This window comes from Siniperca chuatsi, linkage group LG14 (genome assembly GCF_020085105.1).
Source record: "Siniperca chuatsi isolate FFG_IHB_CAS linkage group LG14, ASM2008510v1, whole genome shotgun sequence".
NCBI classification, from domain to species: domain Eukaryota; kingdom Metazoa; phylum Chordata; class Actinopteri; order Centrarchiformes; family Sinipercidae; genus Siniperca; species Siniperca chuatsi.
In genome coordinates this window covers 8118833-8140904 of record NC_058055.1, presented here as the reverse complement: position 1 = coordinate 8140904, position 22072 = coordinate 8118833, and the positions used below count along the sequence as shown (strand labels likewise).

General features: G+C 37.9%; 1 protein-coding gene across 2 annotated transcripts in view; it reads right to left on the bottom strand.

The window, feature by feature from the left end:
- Positions 1–22072, bottom strand: part of gabrb4 (gamma-aminobutyric acid type A receptor subunit beta4) — a 65180-nt gene that overhangs the window by 7472 nt on the left and 35636 nt on the right. The window contains exons 3-9 of one of the 2 annotated variants that reach the window (XM_044222706.1): positions 20564–20631; positions 18187–18407; positions 9165–9247; positions 5344–5481; positions 2634–2786; positions 940–1196; positions 201–290 (exon numbers count right to left, since the gene is read on the bottom strand). In XM_044222706.1, coding sequence (XP_044078641.1) covers positions 201–290; positions 940–1196; positions 2634–2786; positions 5344–5481; positions 9165–9247; positions 18187–18407; positions 20564–20631 — 1010 coding nt within the window. The remainder of the gene's footprint in view (positions 1–200; positions 291–939; positions 1197–2633; positions 2787–5343; positions 5482–9164; positions 9248–18186; positions 18408–20563; positions 20632–22072) is intronic. The other variant, XM_044222707.1, reaches the window with a different exon arrangement.

Here is a 22072-nt window from a genome sequence, read left to right as displayed (position 1 = left end):
AGTAAAATGTAAGGATGATATGGACATCATTTCTTGCATGCACCAGAAATAGTTAACAAAGAGTTTCTTTATATAGACATATACTGCGTTAGTGATTTCTCACTTGCAAAAAAAGTGTCACAGTTATTTGAACAGCCTTAATCATGTGACTTTATTGTGAGGGCTGGCCTACAGCTGATATGATTTCTAAATAAATGTACCCCAACTTTTCTTTGTTCCTCGAGATACAGATTTCTTCGCTGTGTAAATGACCTGAAGGTGTTGGTTTGAAACGGCACGGAAATGGAGTCCTTGCAATGTGAAAGAAAAATGAAGAGAACATTAAAACGGCTATAAAATTCTGGCAAATAAGCATTTTCTTAGAATTACACAATGCATAAGACACAGAGTTAACAGGAACAACTTTTAATAAGCATAGCATTTAGTACTTCACACACAAAAAACTGGGGGGGGGGGCTTCATTCAGTCTCACCATTTCGGCATCTGCCATAGCCAAACTGTTAAATTGCCAATGCCTTCTGTATTTTAATATTTTGTCCAGTTTGGTTAGAAAATACATGTTATAAAACAAGGTAGCAGAGTGAGAATGAATTAAGCCTACAGCATAAACAACATAGACAACAACCTAAATTAGAAATGAGAATGTTACCGCCACTGTTGAGCTAGATGAATCGCTATCTCAATGAAAAAGGCTATGCTCGATAAAAAGCAGTCAGTGCTTGAGGGGGAAGCAATGGATGATGGTTGGTGAATACATATTGGGCTGTGGTGGCATCAGTATACTTCTGGAAGATTACTTCAGGGAATACTGTATATGTGTTCTTGGATAAAATGACTATGGCTAGAAATCTTATGTTCAGAACATAGTTGTTTCGTACTTGAACTCTAACTGACACAGAGAAGTAGAGTAAAAGAGAGGTAGCAGATGAAGATGCAAACCTGTTCCCTCAGGCGTTTCTCTTCGTATCTTGTGCGCTCGTTGTTGGCTTTGTTCAGCCTCTCATTGATTTTCTTCTGTTGCGCAGGGCCCCGGCCAAAGAACACGTAATTTACAAAGGCATATTCCAGCAGGGCCAGGAACACAAACACAAAACAGCCCATGAGGTAGACGTCGATGGCTTTCACATACGGAATCTTTGGGAGAGTCTCCCTAAGGTGGGTGTTAATTGTCGTCATCGTAAGCACCGTTGTCACACCTGAGTACAGCAGCACACACAGAAACAAAGAATTCACCATCAGACTCGGAAGTAATATTTCAATTTAAACATTTGCACACACTCTACATTTACACTGACATCGTCTGTCCAACATCACTGTAGTTCAGTGATGGAAGAAGAATTCAGATAATTTACTTCAGCATTTTAATGTTGTAGCTGGTAAGGCGAAGCAAATTGTAACTACTTTATATACTGTTTCAGTGCATCATATTCTTAATAAATCTGAATCTGTAGTAACTAGTATATATAGGTGTCAGATTAATGTAGTGCAGTAAAAAGTACACTATTTCCGTCTTAAATGTAGTGGAGTAGAAGTATAAAGTAGCAGAAATTGGAAATACTCAAGGAATGTACCTCAAAATTGTACTTAACAGTAAGAAGTTCTTGACTAAATGTACTTTCCACCACTGCTGTAGTTTGACAGAATAATGCAGGTGCTTTGTGAAACTCACTGTCAAGAAAGTATAAGGACCCTAGATATTTGTGTTAGTGTTTATTGTTTGATGATTAACTGATCAAGCCAATTGTACTATCATCCAATACACAAAGAAGTTTTAAAAGTTACATTTTCTTAAAGTTTTTTACAGTGCAGTCTGCTACCTCAGCCTTTCGTTTGGAGAAGACCACATATTACAACAAAGCATGAATAATATTTTTAGAAAATTGTTTAGTACCAGGTTATTGTTTACATCTGTCAAGTTAAGTCAAGTTGTTTACAGAGCCCCTAATTTCTGCTCAAATGTCTGCCGTTGTTCTAATGTTTGTTAGAGGATTGGGATTTGTGCTTTGGACAAAAATGGAGTTCAGTAAAATTAAGATTAAGTTAAATTACTGTTTCATGAGGTCAAAGGCCTGTAAATGCTCTTTATATATGTGGTTCTTTTGTCAGAAATATGAGTGAGTCTGAGAGCTTCTTTGTCATAACATCTGGACACACAGTAATTCAGACATTCATCTGACTGTAGATTTGTGATAGGGTTAGTTATATCTGTGTACTACTTTAAGGTAATTGGGACACATTTATTAAATTATGAGTAAGCATGTCTTTCAGGCTTACTCATAGTATGTAACACGTACTACTCATCACTTTTTCAGTGTTTACACAGCACTACTTGATTTGTGTGAACATCAGATGGAGGCAACAATTCTATAGGAGCAATATGACTGAATTGAAATAACTTATGTAGCCTGTGGGTGTTTGATTGTAGCATTTAGTTGGTTATTCAGGAAACTGGAATACTGACATAATTTTTTTTTCACCAAATCAAAATTTGATAGTTTCATGTGCCTGTAAATGTAAACAATGTGCACAACAGCACTGAGCATGTGACAGCTACATGTTGTTAGTGTAGATAATCAGTGGATTTTAATGGAGACAGGTAAAAGTTTCCTAATGCAGCAGTGGCTGTGTCTTACCCAGGGCCACCCGAGCTGCAGAGGCATCATAATTGATCCAGAAGGAGACCCAGGAGAGGATGGTGATCAAGATGGAGGGCATATATGTCTGCAGGATGAAATATCCAATGTTCCTCTTAATCCTGAAACTTAGCGAAAGCCTTGGATATGAACCTGTAAGGAGAAAGGATGGAGTGATCGTTTGGAAAAGAGCAGGGCAGAGTGAAAACCCATCAGTGAAAAAAGGAGAGAAGGGGGGAAACATTGGCACAACTTAACAGTTCCAAAGTCTGCACTTTGACAACGCGCAGGGTAGTCATTTCTCCATTTGTTCAGATGGAGCACTTAATTTCCCCAAAGCGATGGATTCCTTTCCAGGGACAAGTTCGATTCCAATTAAACATGGCAGAAAGTCGCAAACACGGCAGATTTTTCTGCAACCCCCTATCTCAGCAGGCAGCTCCAGCATCCCTCTGAGAATTGTCACAGAGAGCTGCTCTGCTTTTCTTTCGCACTTTCTCTGTCCTCTAAACATTACCAAAAGGGCATTTTAGAGGTGCATAGTTGCAACGCATGCCTTTACCCTAAAAGAGGAAGGCAAATATACAGTATGTGGTGGCTAGGTGGTAAGTCATTCCATTGTACATTTTGCAGGGAAATAAGAGCTGGTTGTGCCAAGCACTTTAATTTAAGCAACCACAACAATACAATGCTGATGCAAAAAGCAAAAATAAACATCAAGGCAGGGTCTCTCTGCTTTAGCTATAGCTAGATATTGACGAGGTTGGAAACAATACAAATTGCTCTAAATGTAGTTAAATTCCATTGTATGCATTCTATCTACAGTTTTATTTCCAATATGTCACCAAAGAAAAAGGCTTCAGATAAGCATGATGGTTTTAATCTAAAAGGCTATTTACTATGGGATACACACAATGATGAATGGCCTCATCATCTCCAGGCTCCTCTAAATCTTTTAATGAATCAATACCTTAGCATACATACCTTATCAAGTCTGGGACTAATGCCTTAGATCACCCAAGTACATCCTAGATTAATGGTGGCAACAAATGTTCACAGATTTTATTCAACTCAAACATGAGAATTCCACTAAAATGTTACTTTTGTCTTCCCTTTAGAACAGTGAGGTTGCTTATGGGGTAGCTGGGGTCAGCTGAAATAAGACCAGTGATACACTGACACAAAGATTTTCTAGTATTAACACATCAGTTTGAGTTGTTTTATTGGGCTTTTTCACTCTTGAACTTGTCTAAAGTCTGTGTGTGATCTCTTTACAGTGTTACACTGTACTCTAGTTTAAATCCAGATATTCTTGGGGAGTAATCCTTATAGCTTTCAATATGCCTCAGTCAGTGGTGGAAGAACTATTCAGATCCTTAACTTAAAAGAAGTTCAACATTTTGGGAATACACTTTCTTTTGCCAAAGGATAAATGAGAGGATCAATATCACTCTCATGTCTGTCCACTAAATATTAAGCTACTGGCAGAGAGACAGTTAGTTTAGCTTACACATGGCATAAAGAATGGAAACAGGGGGAAACAGCCTGGCTCTGCCCAAAGGTAAAAAAAATAAATAAATTATCGGCCAACCACCAGCACCTCTAAAGCTCACTAATTGGTAACATGGTAGATCTCGTTCCTGGAGTCTCTGGTGGTTGCCTGGCAACTTCACAGGACAACAGGATTACAGGAAGTCACCCGGCCAAAGAATAGGCACATAACCCCTAAAACTACAAATTGTTGTTTTTACACTGGTTAAACAAATGAGATATAGGCCGGCCAGCCAGGCCAGCTGTTTCCCACTGTTTCCATTTTTTATGCTAAGCTAAGCTAACTGTCTGCTGGCTGCAGCTTCATATTTACCATACAAACATAATAGTGGTATCGATCTTCTCACCTAACTCTCAGCAAGAAAGCGAATAACTGATTTCCCAAAATGTCAAACTATTCATTATGTAAAATCTGTAGTTAACATTTCAAACAAATACAAGTACAAACATTTAGCAATAAAAGCACTTATTATGCAGAATGGCCTGTGTACTTTTATTGATTCAGTAGCCTGTAAGCAGCATTTTAATGTTAGAGCTGTTTCAGGTGGTGCTATGTCAAACCACTGTACTGCTACAAACTATTATACTAGTGATTCTATATACTTTGAGGTGGTTTAATCACGAAATGCATCACAGTATCCAAGTGTATCACAAGGGTAGTATGTAAAAACTCAATCTGCTAACTATTTAATTTACTAACTACAGCTTTAAGTAAGGGAGTAAAAATGACAGTATGTTCCTATGAAATGTAGTGAAGTAGAAGTAGAAAGCTGCACAAAAAAGAAATACTCAGTAAAGCACCACAAACTTGTATTTAAGTACCCATAACTAAAATTTTAACTGAAGTAGTTCTGATTCTAATAAGTTGTGTGAGTCAGCGTTTGGTACTTCAGTTGCAAGTCAGTTCACATTTTACAAATATGTGAAAATTGACATCTACAATCTGCTGCACCAAAAAGGAAATTGTCTTTCTGCACGACTTAAATATAATCATATTCCCCACAGTGACTATGACGTATTTACTGATGCCCCCACTCACAGAACTTACAGTGGTGACACTGATGCAGAGGTGTTTGTAGAGCATGTAAGAATCATTTTGTGAATGCAGTGGACACTTTCAGCCTAATTAGGTTTGAAGCATTTTTTACAATAGCCTTACCTGTAGTAAACCTGACCTCCCTGGACACCAAGCGGATGTCTACAATGGAGAACTGAGGTAACTCTAACTTGTCAACGCCTGTCACAGCGTTGTCTCCTCCTTGCCAGAAGAATACGATGTCATCTGTAGTATATCCATCTGTGTCAAGGTCAGGGCAAATTCAGTGGAGAGGAGAGAGAGGAAAATAAAACACGTGGGGTGTAAGTGTGGTGAAATACAAACCATTAAAGTTAACCATGTTTCTATTTAAAGTCTGTTGCAAGAGTATGGATAATAAGTGGAGGTCGCTTTGACAAATCAAACACTTGTTTCTATCTATTCTATGTTGCATTAAAGTCATTCAGAGCTAAGCAACCTCACAACACATTTAGTCTGGATATCTTTATATGTTGACTTTTGGAGGCCATTGCATTGCAAGAATCTGTGACTACATCCTAAAATGGTTTCATAGGGATCATCTTAACTCTTGAATGGCTCCACCCAAAAAAAAAAACAATGGAAAAAATATTTTTTTGCAATTCTAAAAACCAATTATTGTTTTTTCAACTGACCACACAGTTTTTGAATTATGAGCCTCAACAAAACAGCAGAAATGTCAATTTTTTACTTTTACTTAAAATCTGCATGATCTTTTCTCTATTAAAGTGAAATAAAATATTTTTTTTAGTTATGCATTTATCAATTTTATGGACAACTGCAATGTGTAACAGAAAAAATACTTTTTACATATAACATAAACATGAAACATTTTCAAAATAAAATTATCTGCAGTGGGCCAACAACACTACAGTTTTATTTTGAAAAATGAATCAAAAATCATTATAAAGTTATCAGACATTATGGGGAGTAGTAATTTACATTATTCTGTTCAGTAAGACCTCTGAAACTAAACTAAATAAAAATAAAATGGATTTTTCTGCCTAACTTTCTGCAAGGAAGCCAAACTCCAACCGAAGTGCTAGAGATGGATCAGTCAGGTTAAGTACAACTAATCTTTCAACAAGATATCGCAGCTAAAAATGTGCATGAACAAAACCTGTGAGAGTACAGTTAGTCCATCACAGTTTTACTAACACTTAAATGAAAAATTATCAAATTCATTTGTGTATTTTATTATAGTAAAAGTTGCGTTAGGGATTGTAGTCAGACAGTGGGAGAAGAAGGGGTTTAGGGAGAAATGTTTGGAGATTTGGTTCTGTTGTCTCCAGTAGGACCATGCAGCACCAAAGACAGAAGAAAAAAACCTCCTTCAGTGGAAAGCACTCCTGCCTAAGACTTAAATCTGTCTGTTCTCTCTGCCTGCAATCACATGTGCCACTGTCCAGACTCCAGTGGAGCTACAGTACATCAATGCATGCATTACTACCTGCATGAATATTTATTAACATGTGTCACTTGGTATGGCGCTCCCACACATTCTCAACTGGCAGTGCAATTGAAAGTGACCACAGCAGTGGATTTATGTCAATAGTCCACTATGCATTCACAGCAGAGCAATTTCTCAGTCCGGGAAATATTACTACATTTCACATTCTACTAGCCCACGTCCAGACCTGGATGGCATTAAACTCGCTAAGGGACCGGGATTTATTACCATTAAATCTCTCTCTGAGGTTACAGGGTAAGGAAATGTAACATTGTCCATGAAATTGAAACAACTGCCTGCCTAATCAATCAAACTGATGGTTAATGTGCATGACTTCCACTAGTGCAGAGCATCTCATGAGCATAAACAGCAGATATTTTTGCAACTTTATAATTCATGGCATATCCATATTTCAATGCCTACTGATGTCCCTGAGGGTGAACACTCTGCACTTTTATCTTGAACAAAAACCACATACAGTATAGCTGGTGTATTGAGCCTGTGGGTTGATTGATGGAGTGGTCAATGAAAATGATCAAGCAAATACAATTTTTAATTACAACACTACCACATTTTTCTCCTGGATATTGATTTATCTAAAGCATTTGAAAAAAGAAAAGACATTAAACAACGTCAATTAAATGATATTGTGTAATATCATGTAAAGTCTGCATTTTTGTCTTATTTTCTTCTATATATGTATACATATACCTGTTCAAATATGACTTCACAGATACACATGCAGATGACAATATTCCTTTTAAAAGTCAAGCTGCCAGTACACAAGCATGTTCTATATCTTTTTTCATCCCATTATGATCTTGATTTTATTTTACATATAAAGGCGAGTTTACTAGTCATGGGGAGAACCACTCAATCTGTGAAAAGAGCTGGATCATGACCCCCATGGCTCTGGGGGTAGCTTTTTAAGTATGTTGACTTGGTCTTGGAAACTACAAGTTTATGACAGAGACTTTACAAAATGGAGGTATGGAGTAAAAAAAATGTGGGATTTACATGGCATGAAGGGTCTCATAAAAAGTGCTATTGTTTGCATCATGGGAAATTAAGGATTGAGCGTTTTTGGACCTTGACCCATACTGGGGACTACAAATCAGGATATCTCGGCCTCTGCTGCTTTCATGTTATAACTACATTACAAACAGTTTTGAAGGTAAATTAAACTGTGACTCCTGGTTTAGAAAGCCAAGGTTCATGCTGTACTCAAGAAAAGGTCAAGCCAAAGTCTAACTCAAATTTAAACACCAAGTGTGCACAGCAAAATGTTGAACATTATATGTGAATTTTGAGTTTATATATGAATAGCTAGTGAATGCAACTTGTTTGAACTTGGTTCATTAATATATATTTATATATATTATTTCAGTTGAAGCCAATTTAAAAGGATTGCATATGGAAATTTGGGAAAACTTACAGTATAAAAACCTGTATGGATCTTTTATCCATACATTTTCATTATAACACTGTCACTAATGCTCCTTACAAAGACAGCAAGCATGTACCATTGAAAAGAAAACAGAAATCTGAGTTTTGAAAGCCTGCTGATTTTGGAATTTCAACCATGTTCTTTGATGCAATCCAAATTCAATTAGGATCCAGCAGTAAAACGTGATGATAAGATCAACAAAATCCTGAGTAGTTATCAAAGAAAAAGTGCAGAACAAATCAGGAACAGACGGCTAACCAGTAGTTCCTGAAGAGCAGTTCGAGATTTTGAAAATGACTATCTTATTGAACTGAATATCTTGATATACTATATATATACCACTTCCTTAATGAATCCTTCCTGATGAACTCAGGTGCTAAATGACACTTAACCAATAACTACTTATTAATTCCCTGTTACTTAGATATTAGTTACTAGTTATGTGTCCCATGTACAAATCATTCATTATAATGATTGTTGTGGATGTGCGCTAACATTAAACTACATTTATTCAGACATTGCATGACAGTAATGTAATTTAGAGGTTAAGAAACATATTGAGGATCAAGTAAAGTCCCAATTTTAATGTTATCCTTTTGCCTTCACCATTCAAAGATCCAGTGGTGGTCCTGTCCACCTGTCACACTGAGGGAATAGTAATCAATGCACATCAGCAAGCAGTGTGATTTCTTCTCTATTTATCAAGGCAGTCATCAACTGCAGAAGTAAAACATCTGACAAATGGCACACATTGGCAAAGATGCCAAATATTTCACTGATGACTCCTGTAATTATCTCACACAAATGTATTTACTAAAAAACCTCACTTAATTAGGTATAATTTTTAGAGGTAACGTACAATAATTTTAAGATAGTGATTATGCAGTACAAACAGCTTTCTGGCAATCCTGTTTATTGCTTTTCAAAGTTGCTCTGAGTTCAGTGTAAAGGTCTTTGTTGTGACAGAGACAAAATCAAAAAATACCATGCAGATTTTGCATTACTCACAGCTTTCAATTTCCAGGGTGCAGTTCTGTTCATCAAGAGGGTACCTCCTCAAGTCCATCATGCAAGCAGCAGTGGTGGTTATTCTAAGAAAAATAGACAGAAATAGAGCAGAGACTTAGTTGATATCATAAAGACAAGAACTCAGACAAGTTTATATATTTTTTCCCACAAATGAAGGAAAAGGTTAAGAGAGAGGTCATGGCGTGTGGCAGATGAGCTTTAACATGTTGCACAATATGATGAACCACCAGCATGTCCACCACTTACTCAAGTCACACTTTCAAAGTTATTATTTAGTGGTTGTTTGTTGAAAACATGAAATCGCCGCAGCAGTTCAATAATCCATGGCTAGCTTTTAAGCGTATATTGTTGTGAGGACATTTTTCCAGTACCACATGTATCTTACTGGGTTTGAATATAGGTAACTTTCACATTCATGTTTTTTATCCTCTTAAACCTTGTAAGGCTCATGGGAGCTGGAGACATAACTTATGTTTTGAGGGAATTTTACAATTTTCCTACTTTTCCATAGACTCTTAAATATGATAATTTTTTTATGTGAATCACTAACTGCTCAGTATCTGCGATTTTGCCAGTGTATGTTATTTATTGCTAGTTCCGAGATATGCATCTCTGCCAGGTAGCTTTAGAAGAGATGTATGCATAGCAGTTCATTAATGGCAATAAATTCAGTAGCTTTGGCTACTAATTACACATGTAGGGGTCTTTGGCATTTAACTGAGATATTTACCAATGCAGCACATTTGAGTAATTGCATTTATCCTGTTCATACCAGCTGCTATGTGTTCATCATACCAGTTTTCATTCTCATACTTCATACTGCGTAAATTAAACAGAAAAAATAATTTTTATCATCATCTCTGTGTCAAAAGCCACCAGCAGGTTCACAGGGGAAGTTTGACGTGCACAGTGAGTGTCTCTGTATGTATGTTAGAGGATGATGAGGGTAATATGAAGTTTTGCCCTTTAAAACACGTTTCACATTTTGGATACATTATTAATCATGTTTAAGTCAGAGCCACCAATGTTGCTACAGTCTGATGCAGTAAGCAAATGTACACAACCATCTACAGAACCTAGAATTAGTAATACAGTAGATAATAAGCTGTTTGCATTGGGAATATATTGCTTGAACACAGAGTTTGTAAATTGGTCATGGTGGGGTGAACAGAGTGCTGTCAGCAGGTAATTGGAAAACAAAATATGTTCTGCTAAAGTTGATTGGACCAGATTAACACATGTGGGGCCTCTGGGTCCATGATAGCAGAAGGCACCTGAAGGGTAAAGAAAATAATACATAAACATAATGGGTGACAAGTATATATTTATTATTTACAATGACACTGAGCTGCATTCTGCTGCACAAGCATTAAGCTGCTCAAACTGCATTCTGTTCTGCTCGACTGTGCTGCACCTCCCTGCTGCCTCACAATGCTCCTCTGCGCTGAGTGTACAGTAGGGCTACCACTGATACGCACTGTGAGGAGATAACATCATGCATAATTACATTAGGAGGAAAGATCACTTGGCAATCATGATTTTCAATGAAAAAAGTTGAAAAAAAAGCTAAGTCTTTTCCATAATGTTTCTTTTCGTTTTACACAAATAAATGGGTACGTTTTGGAATTAATAACTTAGGTGACATAATGGATGAAACAGGATTAAGGAGCTTTCAAGATTTGAAAGAAACAACATATTCCAGCTCACTCTTTCTTTCTCCATGTTCAGTTGCGATCTTCCACGTTAGCTGCTGGAATTCCCTGTGACACTCAACCGACTATGCATGCTTTAACATTGTTTAATAAACTACAAGCAATACCAAAGAGAGAGAGAGAGAGAGAGAGAGAGAGAGAGAGAGAGAGAGAGAGAGAGAGAGAGAGAGATTAAATCAATATGTATAATTGAATGAATTGTTCACAGATATCTTTGGCCATACAGACACGGAATAAAGATCTTGCTCATTTATCTATATCAATAAATTGGCCCGAAAAAGGAGAAATATCACACTATCTTGACACAGCTGGAATCAACTGTTGGAATTCGATGTTGGAATGTCGCCATGTTAAATATTTTTGGGAGCAGGTTTTTTGTTTTGTTTTTTAAAAGATCTCCTAAGTTATTGGATCATTTTTTTACCCCACTCCCCACAAGTGATGTTATTTCAAATGATGGAGTCTTGAACTTGAACTTGAACATGTCTCAGAGAAAATGATGGCTAGCTGGAATCACAGCAGCAAAAAGGCTTCTAACAACTGTGGAAAACTCCACATTCACTTTTGCACTCTCAATGGTGTGGTGCATGTATAAATATGTTGATTGTCTTGGACGCAAGACAAATTTCAGAAAAATATTCTGATAATAAATTGAAATCAAATCAATCACATATTGGAGTTATCAGTGGCTAGGAACAATGTGCTCAAATAAAAGGTGCTAGGGACCTGGGCCGGAGCACTTGAGACAGCAAAATCTTTGCTTTCATAGCCACTAAAGATTTGTTCGCATTTTACATTTACCCACCTTGGGGCCGTTGGATGCCTTGGGGAGGGAAGGGAGGTGTTTATTTACATAATATGATACAGATTCCAAGCTGAATGAACATTACCATTGATTTACTCTTTAAGTTGTCAAACAGTCATCTCTACATCTGTCAAATTCTTGATGGCATGAACTGAAAAATAAAGGATTTTTATACCCCAAAGACAATGTACTCCTGAGAATGTATTGGAAATAAAGCATGGAGGGGAAGAGAAAAAACAACATCACCATTAATGACATGGCTTAGAGTTGCTATGCATATGGGTGATATGCAGTTAAATTAGCTAATTTAAGCCCCTGAAAAGCTTCAAATCAAAAGTATTTCTCTATAACGTTTAATATTGATGGTATTATTTATTATTTATTATTAGTTATTTATTAGTTTAACTCTCAGAAACTCTGTCTGATGACTCCAACTGTCATCAGATTTTTTTTTTCTACATTAATTTTTGGGCTTTTTGCCTTTATTTGAGAGGAACAGCAGAAGAGAGACAAGAAATGTGGGAGAGAGAGAGAGAGAGAGATGGGATGACATGCAGCAAAGGGCCCCGGGCTGGATTCCAAACTGCTGCGGGAAGGACTCAGCCTTGTACATGGGGTGCATGATCTACTGGGTGAGCTACCGGGGCGCCCCCAACTGTCCTCAGATTCCAATTCAAATGTTGCTGAATCCTGATTGGTGCATGGAAGTACTTGACATCATCTTTTTTCCAACTGAATCCCTGCCCACTTCAAACCAGTAAGGAGAGCACAGAGAAATAAAGCAAAACAGAAATCTTTAATGTGAAATAACCCAAACTGTTCTAACTTTGGCAATAAACACTATCTTCATGTATAGCATAGAAGAAGCTGATTGAGAAAATACATTTTCAGGGCCTTTAAATCTAATGACAGTGAACTATGGAAACTAGGTATTTACCAAAGCAGTATAACCACAGCCTTTTATAAATCCAGCAAGCAACCTTAAAAGGAAAGTAGTGGTAAAACAAACAAATCAGCAAAAGAAAAAATGTGTGCCAAAGTTGCATCTTACTGTATGCAGGTATGCAGTGAAAAATTAACCAAACTAAAATATGGAGAGACCGTACAATGTTCTGCCTGAAACCTCAAGCTGTAGCGAGGTCCTGTGTCCTCTGTGATCATAAGCAGGAAGACATTTCCTGTCAAGACACAGTTACTGTTCTTAGAAGACAATACTCCTGGTAGCATAGTGAAGCAGTGAAACCCTGGCAGCAGCAGCAGGAGCAGCTTGGAGTAATGGACAGAAATGAATTCTTTACCCCTTGGCAGAGAAGAAAAACCCCCACTATGAATAAAATTGAGTTTATATGTGACAGTTAACAAGTAAGGAGAGAATCATCATTGAGTAGGCACGAGTTGGGACGACTTACAGCGAGGACCTGGGATTTGGAAATGTCAGCAGATGTAGGTCAGCAACTTTAAGAGATGTGAGACGACTACATAGGGCAATCAGAGTGAGTTTGAGATTCATCTGTGAGACGTAAAGGCCAAAATCACTGCGAACTGTTGCAAATGTAACTTCTTTAATTTCATCACAATGCAAATGTATTGCAAAACAAACTAAAACTAAGAGCTTACTAGTAGGCCTAGCACCTGAGGAAGTAGAAACTTTTAATTTAAAATTAAAGGTTCATTCCACTCATTTTTACAGGCCACTCTTGGCTTTTCAGACCATGTATCGTGCCAGCATTAAACAACTAAAAGCAATCTGGAGGTGGATCCCAGAGGCTCAGCACTACAGACATGGAGGCTTTCAGATATGTGAGCAATAGTTTTGACACCTACACAGTCTACTCCTGTATCCTTCTCTGCGAGTTAGCTTGCTTACCGAAGAAGATCATAGTACTACACCACAGTTTAATAAAAAGAGGAACACGAGAGAGCAGATTCACAGGAATGGGAAGAGAGAAAACACCATCTGGCGAAAGCTTAGCTCAACAAAGCCCTCAATGCTCTCAGGACCCAGCGCACTACCAAACTGTATTGTCAGTTCGCATACAATGATTCAGCCTCTCAACTCAATGACAAGTTAGAAAAACCTGCTAGAAAAATGCACACCGGGCTGGACACTTTCTACTGACACCGACCTCTTTTATTGATGTTTCGAATGACTTTGTTTGCAACACCCAAATGCTCTCCTGCACCACTCAGCAGTCTTCAGACCCAGCCCCCTCCCTCCTCTCCACATAAAAATAAAGCATGTTTCAAATCTAGCCGCAGTATACCTCAAGTATACAAAAATTACAATTTAAGCAAGGTTTTCAAAAATAACATTAATTCTAGGGAGGTGGATGGGGGCAGCTTTCCAGATTTGATTTGAATTTTGGAACTGCAGAACACATGCACCACCATTCGTCCATCTTTTGATTTTCACAATCCATGGCTACTCGTGGGTAAAGTATTATAGGCAGGCATATGCACACTTATGGACAATTCACAGTCTCTAATCCACTTTATGTACATGTCATTGGCAGTGGCACTCAGATCGTTAGATCTTTACTTAAGTAAAAGTACCAGTAAACCAATATCAAAATGCTCAATTACAAGTAAAAGTCCTGCAATCAAAATACTACTACTGAAGTAAAAGTATTATCAGCAAAACATTTTATCAGCAAAATGTACTTAAAGTATCAGAGGTAAAAGAACTTGCTCTGCAGCAAAATGGCCCCTGTCAGTGATTTATTATGTTATGACGTTATTAGATTGCTAATACTGCATCAATTCAAAAGCGTGCAGAATTTTACTGTTGTAGCTGGTTGAGGTGGAGCTAACTACTGTCTATACAGTTTGGTAGTTTAGTCCAGTGATTCTCAACCTAGGGGTCGGGCCGTCCCAAAGGGTCACAACATATATCCGAGGGGTCGTGAGATGATTAATGAGGGTCGGAAAAAAGAAAAATACAAAGTTTGGCTACACAAATTTGTTTTCACTTCTTTGACTTTTCTCTTTTTCTCTCTCTTTGAAATTTCGATACTTTTACTACTATTATTTAAATGAAACGGTCTGAGAAGTTTAAAGCGGAAATCATGCTTTGGTGCAGCTGTTAACAACTCATAGACATCTGAAGCAATCACAAGCCAAAATGATTGGGAACCACTGGTTTAATCTTTAACAATGCATTGTATTTTATTAACTTATTATTTGCTAAGTCGTAATCTGAAAAGTAACTAGTAACTATATCTGTCAGATACATGCAGTAGAGTGAAGAGTGAAATGTAGTGGAGTGTAAATATAAAGTACCATGCCCCCTACCCCCAACTCCCCGGTCCTGAATTTCACCCATTCTCATCTGGTCACCCTAGGTACCAGTCACATTGGAAGGACTGGTCTGAAGGCTGGAACTTCTTGCTTTGACTAGGCAGTGCTGTCTGCTACCCCAAATCACTTTCAGTGCATTCAAATATGGAAAATTCCGCAAAAAGTACAACTGTAAACTAAGTCTATCACTTCACAGTCAGAGTTAGATCTGATTTTAGTTCTTTGAATGTTAATTTCTGACTGAAACACTAAATAATTTGTGATTTTGTCACTTAAAATCACTACGTGTGTGCATTTTTATGTGATTAATCCTGATTGCATACATATAGGTTTTTGTTTGTAGAAAAATAAGAGAAATTGGTGCAATCATGGTTTGGCCACAGGATAGACATTGCAAGTACAGAGAATGCATCATTCAAAGCTCAACATGAGATCAGTGGGTAAAAAAATGAGGACACAGTTGTGAAGTAGAGAGAATGTCAGCTTGTACTTAAATGAATACAAAAATAGAAGTGGTTGATCAATGCAAATCAGCACAGCTCAGATTAAAATCACTGTAAGTACTAGGAATCAAGGTAACTAAAGGCAAATAAGGACAAACACCTGTATCAGCACATTTCACAGTGAGTGGATAGGTGAGAGCACAGCACAAAGTGTAGTAGAGTGTGTAATGTGATTGTCCACAGGTTGCATTTTACCGTGCTCAAGTGTAGCACGGGGGATGAATTCAAACAGGCGATCTTTAAAAGAAAATGCATTTAAGACAACAAAAACCTCAAGCGGTCAAACTTGAGAGGTGCAACATTTAAATGAATTGAACCGAGAACACAACATCTATTCTTAAAGTTACTTCTATCCTTCTGGAAAAAAAATGTCCGCACAACCCTTGGGCAAAGTCAAACATTTTAACAAAGCAATTTAATTGCATGCTTACAGGAGGCTTGTAGAGGTCCTGAAATCACCACAGCATGTAGTTTATGCACTGCTTCTAATTACTGTACACTGCTGAAAAATTGTTCTGGAGGACAGATCCAAGGGCTTGACGCCATCTGCCTTTTACCATTACTGCAGTGGGTGATAATAGTGAACCCCTGTGCAGTGTGTTTAAAGATGAGATGTTGGAAGGACAGCTGATGCTAGTGTCCCTAGCAACAGTCTTAGCTTTCTGTTTCAAGCAGGCACAAAGACAGCAGAGGTGCAAATGCAGGTGTAATGCCATTTTCTTTTGGCACACGTCCATTTTACTATGCTTGTGCCTGCTTGGTACTTATGTGGCTTCAAAGGAACCTGGATGTGCTGAGGTACGTACGCTGAGTGGAGCAGCTGGAAATGTTTATTCAGATCAGGTGGTTTAATTTTGGTACACTTTTGGCATGAAATTGATTCTGTTTCCACCTGCTTTATTTGGTGGAGGCACACATATGTGACGTTTTTCATCTAGTACACATTTCAAACAATCAAAGTTATGTTAAATTAATTGATTAATGCCAAATTAGCAATTGCACAAATGGGTTATTCTTAATAATAATGTAAGAACTGCTTGTAGGATATATGAGGTCCTTCTCCCTATAGCCATTAAACAGCAGCAGAAGGGGGAAAACAGAAGTTGATTTGATTGGCCTTTATTGAAGCATGCCCCAACAGTACCCGCTGATAACGTATTCCTCCAACAAATATATTCACCCTGCTCCAGACCCTTCTCAGCGTGGCACCATGCTGCTCCAAGATTGCGCTTGTACATTACCAGGCCCATGTGCCATGTGATGTCACAGAGGGTAAAGAGCAAACCTTAAAGATTCATCTAGTAGGCAAACATTTGCAGCGTGGTCTTCAGCAGCAGTGAGATTGCATTTCTACTATGTTGATATTGTACCTTGTGAAGAGTCATAAAAGGAACGAGAAAAACTTTTGCCATCACATCTGCTTTTCTGTCAGCACCAAGTCAGTAATTCAGAGTTTCTGAATACTGATTATTGCATTAATAATTCATTACTTCATATGATCTACACCTTGTCACTGCCATTTTCTTTTATTCATGAAACAAAACACATTCCCAGCTTCTTTGCCTCCATCAAACTACTTTATTTTAATGACTTGTGTTAAGAAAAGCAGCAATCCATTCTAAGTTTGAACAAACCTCCTACTTTTAGCCATCCCCAAGAGATTTTTGATGGGTCCCTCTGTGCACATTTACTGTTGACTGAATTGTCTAGTTTGTCACAGTGATCTGGGACATTTAGGTGGTGAGCATTTGAACCTTTTTTTAGCCTTTTTTGGGTCAGTGAATTTTGGATTTAATGTACCCGTCTCCTTCCAAAATATGGTTACTGTTTGTCCTGAGACACACTTAGAACTTTGTAGACTATTAACTTTATAAATAAAGCTTTAAAGTTTGTTTATTGTTGCCAAAAATAAATCTGTTATAACTCATCCTGACACAGGACCAAATACTAGCAGCGGTGATCTTGTTTTTCTGGCGCCACATGTGCTAGCAGCAAAATTTCACTTGCTTTATTATTGCCACATGACAGATGCAAATGACAAAGACGGCAGTTATCTAATTAAAAGTTATTGTGAGTATGTCTGGATCTTCAGCAGTCTACTGCAAAAATCACCCCTCTCCGTCAATTAAGTGCTCCTGTTTTTTCTGGTCTATTTAATCAAGTGTTTGCTCTTGCTCTCGGTTTCTAAATACTGGGGATGCCATTCATCCATTTTGTGTACGTGCCAATCCTGATTAGGTCCACGGAGGGGTAAAGCCTATCCCAGCATGGATGAAATACTTTTTCCTGTATATCCATTTTTTTCCTTGAGGCTTCATCTTCTTGCATTATTGAATCTTTTCAAAAGTAAAAATCCGTCCACCCCTTCCTCTATACCGTACCACCTTTGTTTTCTATGTAACTCCCAGTATGCACTGGGCAAAAGGCAGAGAAACACCCTGAACTAGTTTTTTAGTCAGTCGCTGGGAACAGGCAGAAAAACAGTCACACTCACATTAACACCTAGGGGTATTCTTTTTCTTTTGTAAATCTCAGCAAAGTGTAGTATTAATTAGCCACATATTAACAGGAGAAATGCTGATGTAAACCACCAGACCAGCCATATAGTGTATGAAATCAATGCGCAGAGATATCTATATATATTTATATGCAACACAAGACAGCAGAGTTTCCACTGCTCTTACCTCAGCCCGTATAAGACAGTGCCATCAGGGTGCAGTCGGATCATACGGTTTTTTACTGTCACACCATGAAGAAAGGACTTCTTGTCATTAAGGAAGTAGGTGTCAGGGAGCCAAAGCTGGTCTGCTACACGGTTGTCCAGAGTCAGGTTTAGGTTCAGCTCACCATAGGCCAAACGCTTATCTCGCCAGCTCTGCTGGAAATACATTGTGATGGTATAGTCCTGGGGAGAAGGAAAAACTTACATGAAGTCACAAAAAACAATTCAGTTATACATAAGGTCATGAGCTACAGTAACAATTTAGCAAAGACTGCTTCACTATTTTGTTTCCTGCCAATGCTTGATGAAACTGGACAGAGATTTGAGTAACCCCTTCAGAAATAGTGGGCATGGTTTATCAAACTGGGAGTAACACATGAACATAGATATTATCACAGGCAAATAAGAAAAGAAAAAAAGTCAGTCCTAAAATCACAATTGACAGATAGTACCAAGAGTTGTGTAGGGAACAAGAGCAAGGTGGTGTGTACTAACAGACATGAAAATCAATAAATAATAATCAAAAATAAAAATAAAAATCTCTCTATTCAGTGCTTTACCACAATGTAATTTAATGAAGAGGATGAGGATTAAGCAACTTTGATAGGGCTACAACAACAATGAAAGAAACGCATCTGCTATTAGGGCACTACAACACTATTTTTATGCCTTGAGATCATGAAAATTGTTAAAATTTTTTACACAATCAGAAAAACTAAACTGTAAAAGCATTTGTAAAATAGGACATTAGCAGCAAACCAATAAATACAACTGTGCACTCCTGTATAAAACTGTATCTAACTGCAAAAGCGCTCAAGTGGAGATACAATGTCTGCCAGCTAATACATTGTTGTCAAAGTACTGTACTCTACAGGCTAGGCTTAATTTTAAACCTACACAGTCCAATGATTTTAAATGTTGTCTACACAATTTATTTTAATGAAAGGTGCAATTCATCTCAGATTATTTTTAACAGCTAAAATAACGAGTTGACCCATGCTTCACATGTTTGAACATTATACATATTAAGACATCTAGTAACCCATACATCCAGTTTTGTAATTAATCATACAAAGTGTTCTGTAATAAAGTATCACTTGTGAAGAAATTAATGAACACACAGCTCTTAATAAGCACTCAGCCATACTACTGATAAACAAATCAGCCCTCTCAATCATATCTGGCATTGAAAATTAGCTGTTTCAAATGCAGATTTGGGGAAAGGCGCTCTAAATTGGTTTGACAAAAACTCAGACAAACATTTCTTGACCCTTGACTGTCCACAAAAACAGCTAGCAGTTACAAACATTGACATTTTGTGTGCTTTTAGTTTAATCTGTGAAAGCATTTTTTTAATACCGCACCCCTAATCAAATTTAAAATTTGTTGCCATTGAGCATGTAATATACATTTTGACTGATCATTAATCAAAAGTGTTCTTATGTTCCCACTCTGAGACCTACAAGAGCAAAGGTATCTCAGGCAAATCATGAACATGTTTAAAACAAAGTCTGAGGTTTATTTGAACAGGTTGACAATCATTTGATCACTCCAGAAGCAAAAGCGAGAGACAACTAAAAGAAAGAAAGAAAGAAAGCGACAGCGAAGGTGAAAGAAAACAACACAAAATAGAAAAGCTGCCTCAACATGTGGGAGGAGTGAGCTGCACTGTGAGTGACTATGTCACACTGAGTGCTAAGAGACAGAATGACGTCATCACTCAGACACCGGCCATATTGCCTTCTTCACTACTCAGCTTGCATTCCTGATTGTTCTCAAGTCTATGCCAGAGCAAAAGATTATGTGCTGTCTTGCAGAGTAGTGTGAGGACTACACTGTGAACAAATTATCAGTAGTTCAAGACAAAACAGCCAACAGCAACAACAACAAAGCACCTATTTAATTTTATATTTATCATGAAACCGAGGTTTCATTCAGTGGAAAGAAGTGTGAAATTCTTGCCCACCACCACAGATACTCTGTAGCGGCACCCCCAGCTTGCCTTGGTCATTCAGTCCAACAACCACTACTGGCAGTGTTTGTGGGTGGGAAGCCAGTGAGGGATCACGTATTTGTTGATGCACTGGCAACTCCCTCTGGTTGTTTGGGTGCTTGCACGGAGGTGTTTGGGTACTGTGGAGATTACCGTGAACCTCCTGCATGCTACACCCTCACCATGAAGCTCCTCGTCGCCAGCAAGGACGAGGGCTCCTCGTCTGCAGCCTTCCCCAGATCCACAGTAGAGTTAGCAGTGACAAGTACTGCGGTGTGAGGATGAATATTTTTTGGTGGGGACGCAAACAAAAAAAAGACATACGACAAAGAAGTTTGCAACTTACCATGTTTACTTCTGAGATGGAGTCGATGCTAGCTATGTTGATGCTCATACCTACGATGACTGGAGGACCTGAGGGAACAAAGGAAAACTGATGTCACTAAAAAAGTACAAAAAGGATAAGATGCAATTATTGTATGCGTTTTGTGTGCAACAAACAAAGTAAATTGATGTAGTGATCATGTTAAATTAATTGGTTTCTAACATACTTTTAATTCCACTTAAGTTCTTAAAGTTCCCATGAAATGGCTAGCGGAATTCTATTTGCTTCTACATATTTCTGTGTTTCCTGTAAAAATCTAAATACAGGCAGCTAGGGAGGGACTTGTTGCTGTTATTGATTGGCATTTACAGTAGCCAATAGCGCTGATTGTGCATTACGTACACCTGCCATGCAGCTATAGTGGTCCTATTAGCTGACTCTGCCGGACTGGAAGCTCCCAGTGAAACACAGCCGGACCGGGACCGAACACAGCATCCGTCTGTCTCGGAGGCTGTGTTCACTGGGAGGCTGCTGTGCCCGGTTCCGTTGCCTGTTAACGGCGGTTAGCTACTTTAGCAACAAGTAAAGCTGTCCATCAGGAAACTCTGGGTGAATGTCATGATATTATTGGCTGAAATTGGTTGTTTCAAGCCTATGTAAGCACAAGTCATATTTTGTTTTACAGGAAGGAAACATGATTGGATTTTGATATAAGGATACAAAGAAATGGATTTTTTTTTTTTTTTTTACATATATTGTTACATAGGTACACAATATGACTGGAGATGTGATCTAAAAGGGTTAATAAGGCATTTTAATTTCATATCAACTTTAAACACATATTTCCATTTTTTAAGTTTTCAGGTTTTCACTTAAAACTAGGACAAATAACCTATAACAATATAACCTTAGTTGCATACTCAGTCACATCAGATTTTGTATACTGCTACATTTTTTGCATCTCAGAAGAATGGATTTCAACCATACATCAGATTACAATAGTTCTACTTAAAAGACCAACATCAACAAGATTTGCATTATGCATTATTTGAAATTTTCAACTACACTGATGAAAAATGGCATTTCAAAGCAATCAAATACATAGGCTACTCTTGTAGTGCACAATACACCAGTTGCTGCTTAGAGAGAGTACATAGAACAGAAAGCAAAGATTGGTTACTCTTAGAAGCTTATGAAACAACACTGAGAAAATGTACTCATCCATACTAATTTCTAGGCTGGCAATGCAAAGGAACAGGAAGAGCAAACGGTGCCTCATTTACATGATTACAGTACATGCTGCAGACATGTAAACAGCTATGCATCATCTCCCTTACATGTACAGTAAACACTTGGCCCACTTCAATATTCACACAACTTTAAGTTACAAGGATTATCCATTCATGCATCAGTCACTGTAACCAACTGTAGGAGACTTCGGGCATCCTGTGTGACTATGTTGTATATGATCACACAGATAAGCCTATGTACAACATTGTCTTAATTTTAAGGACATTTTTGAAATATTCA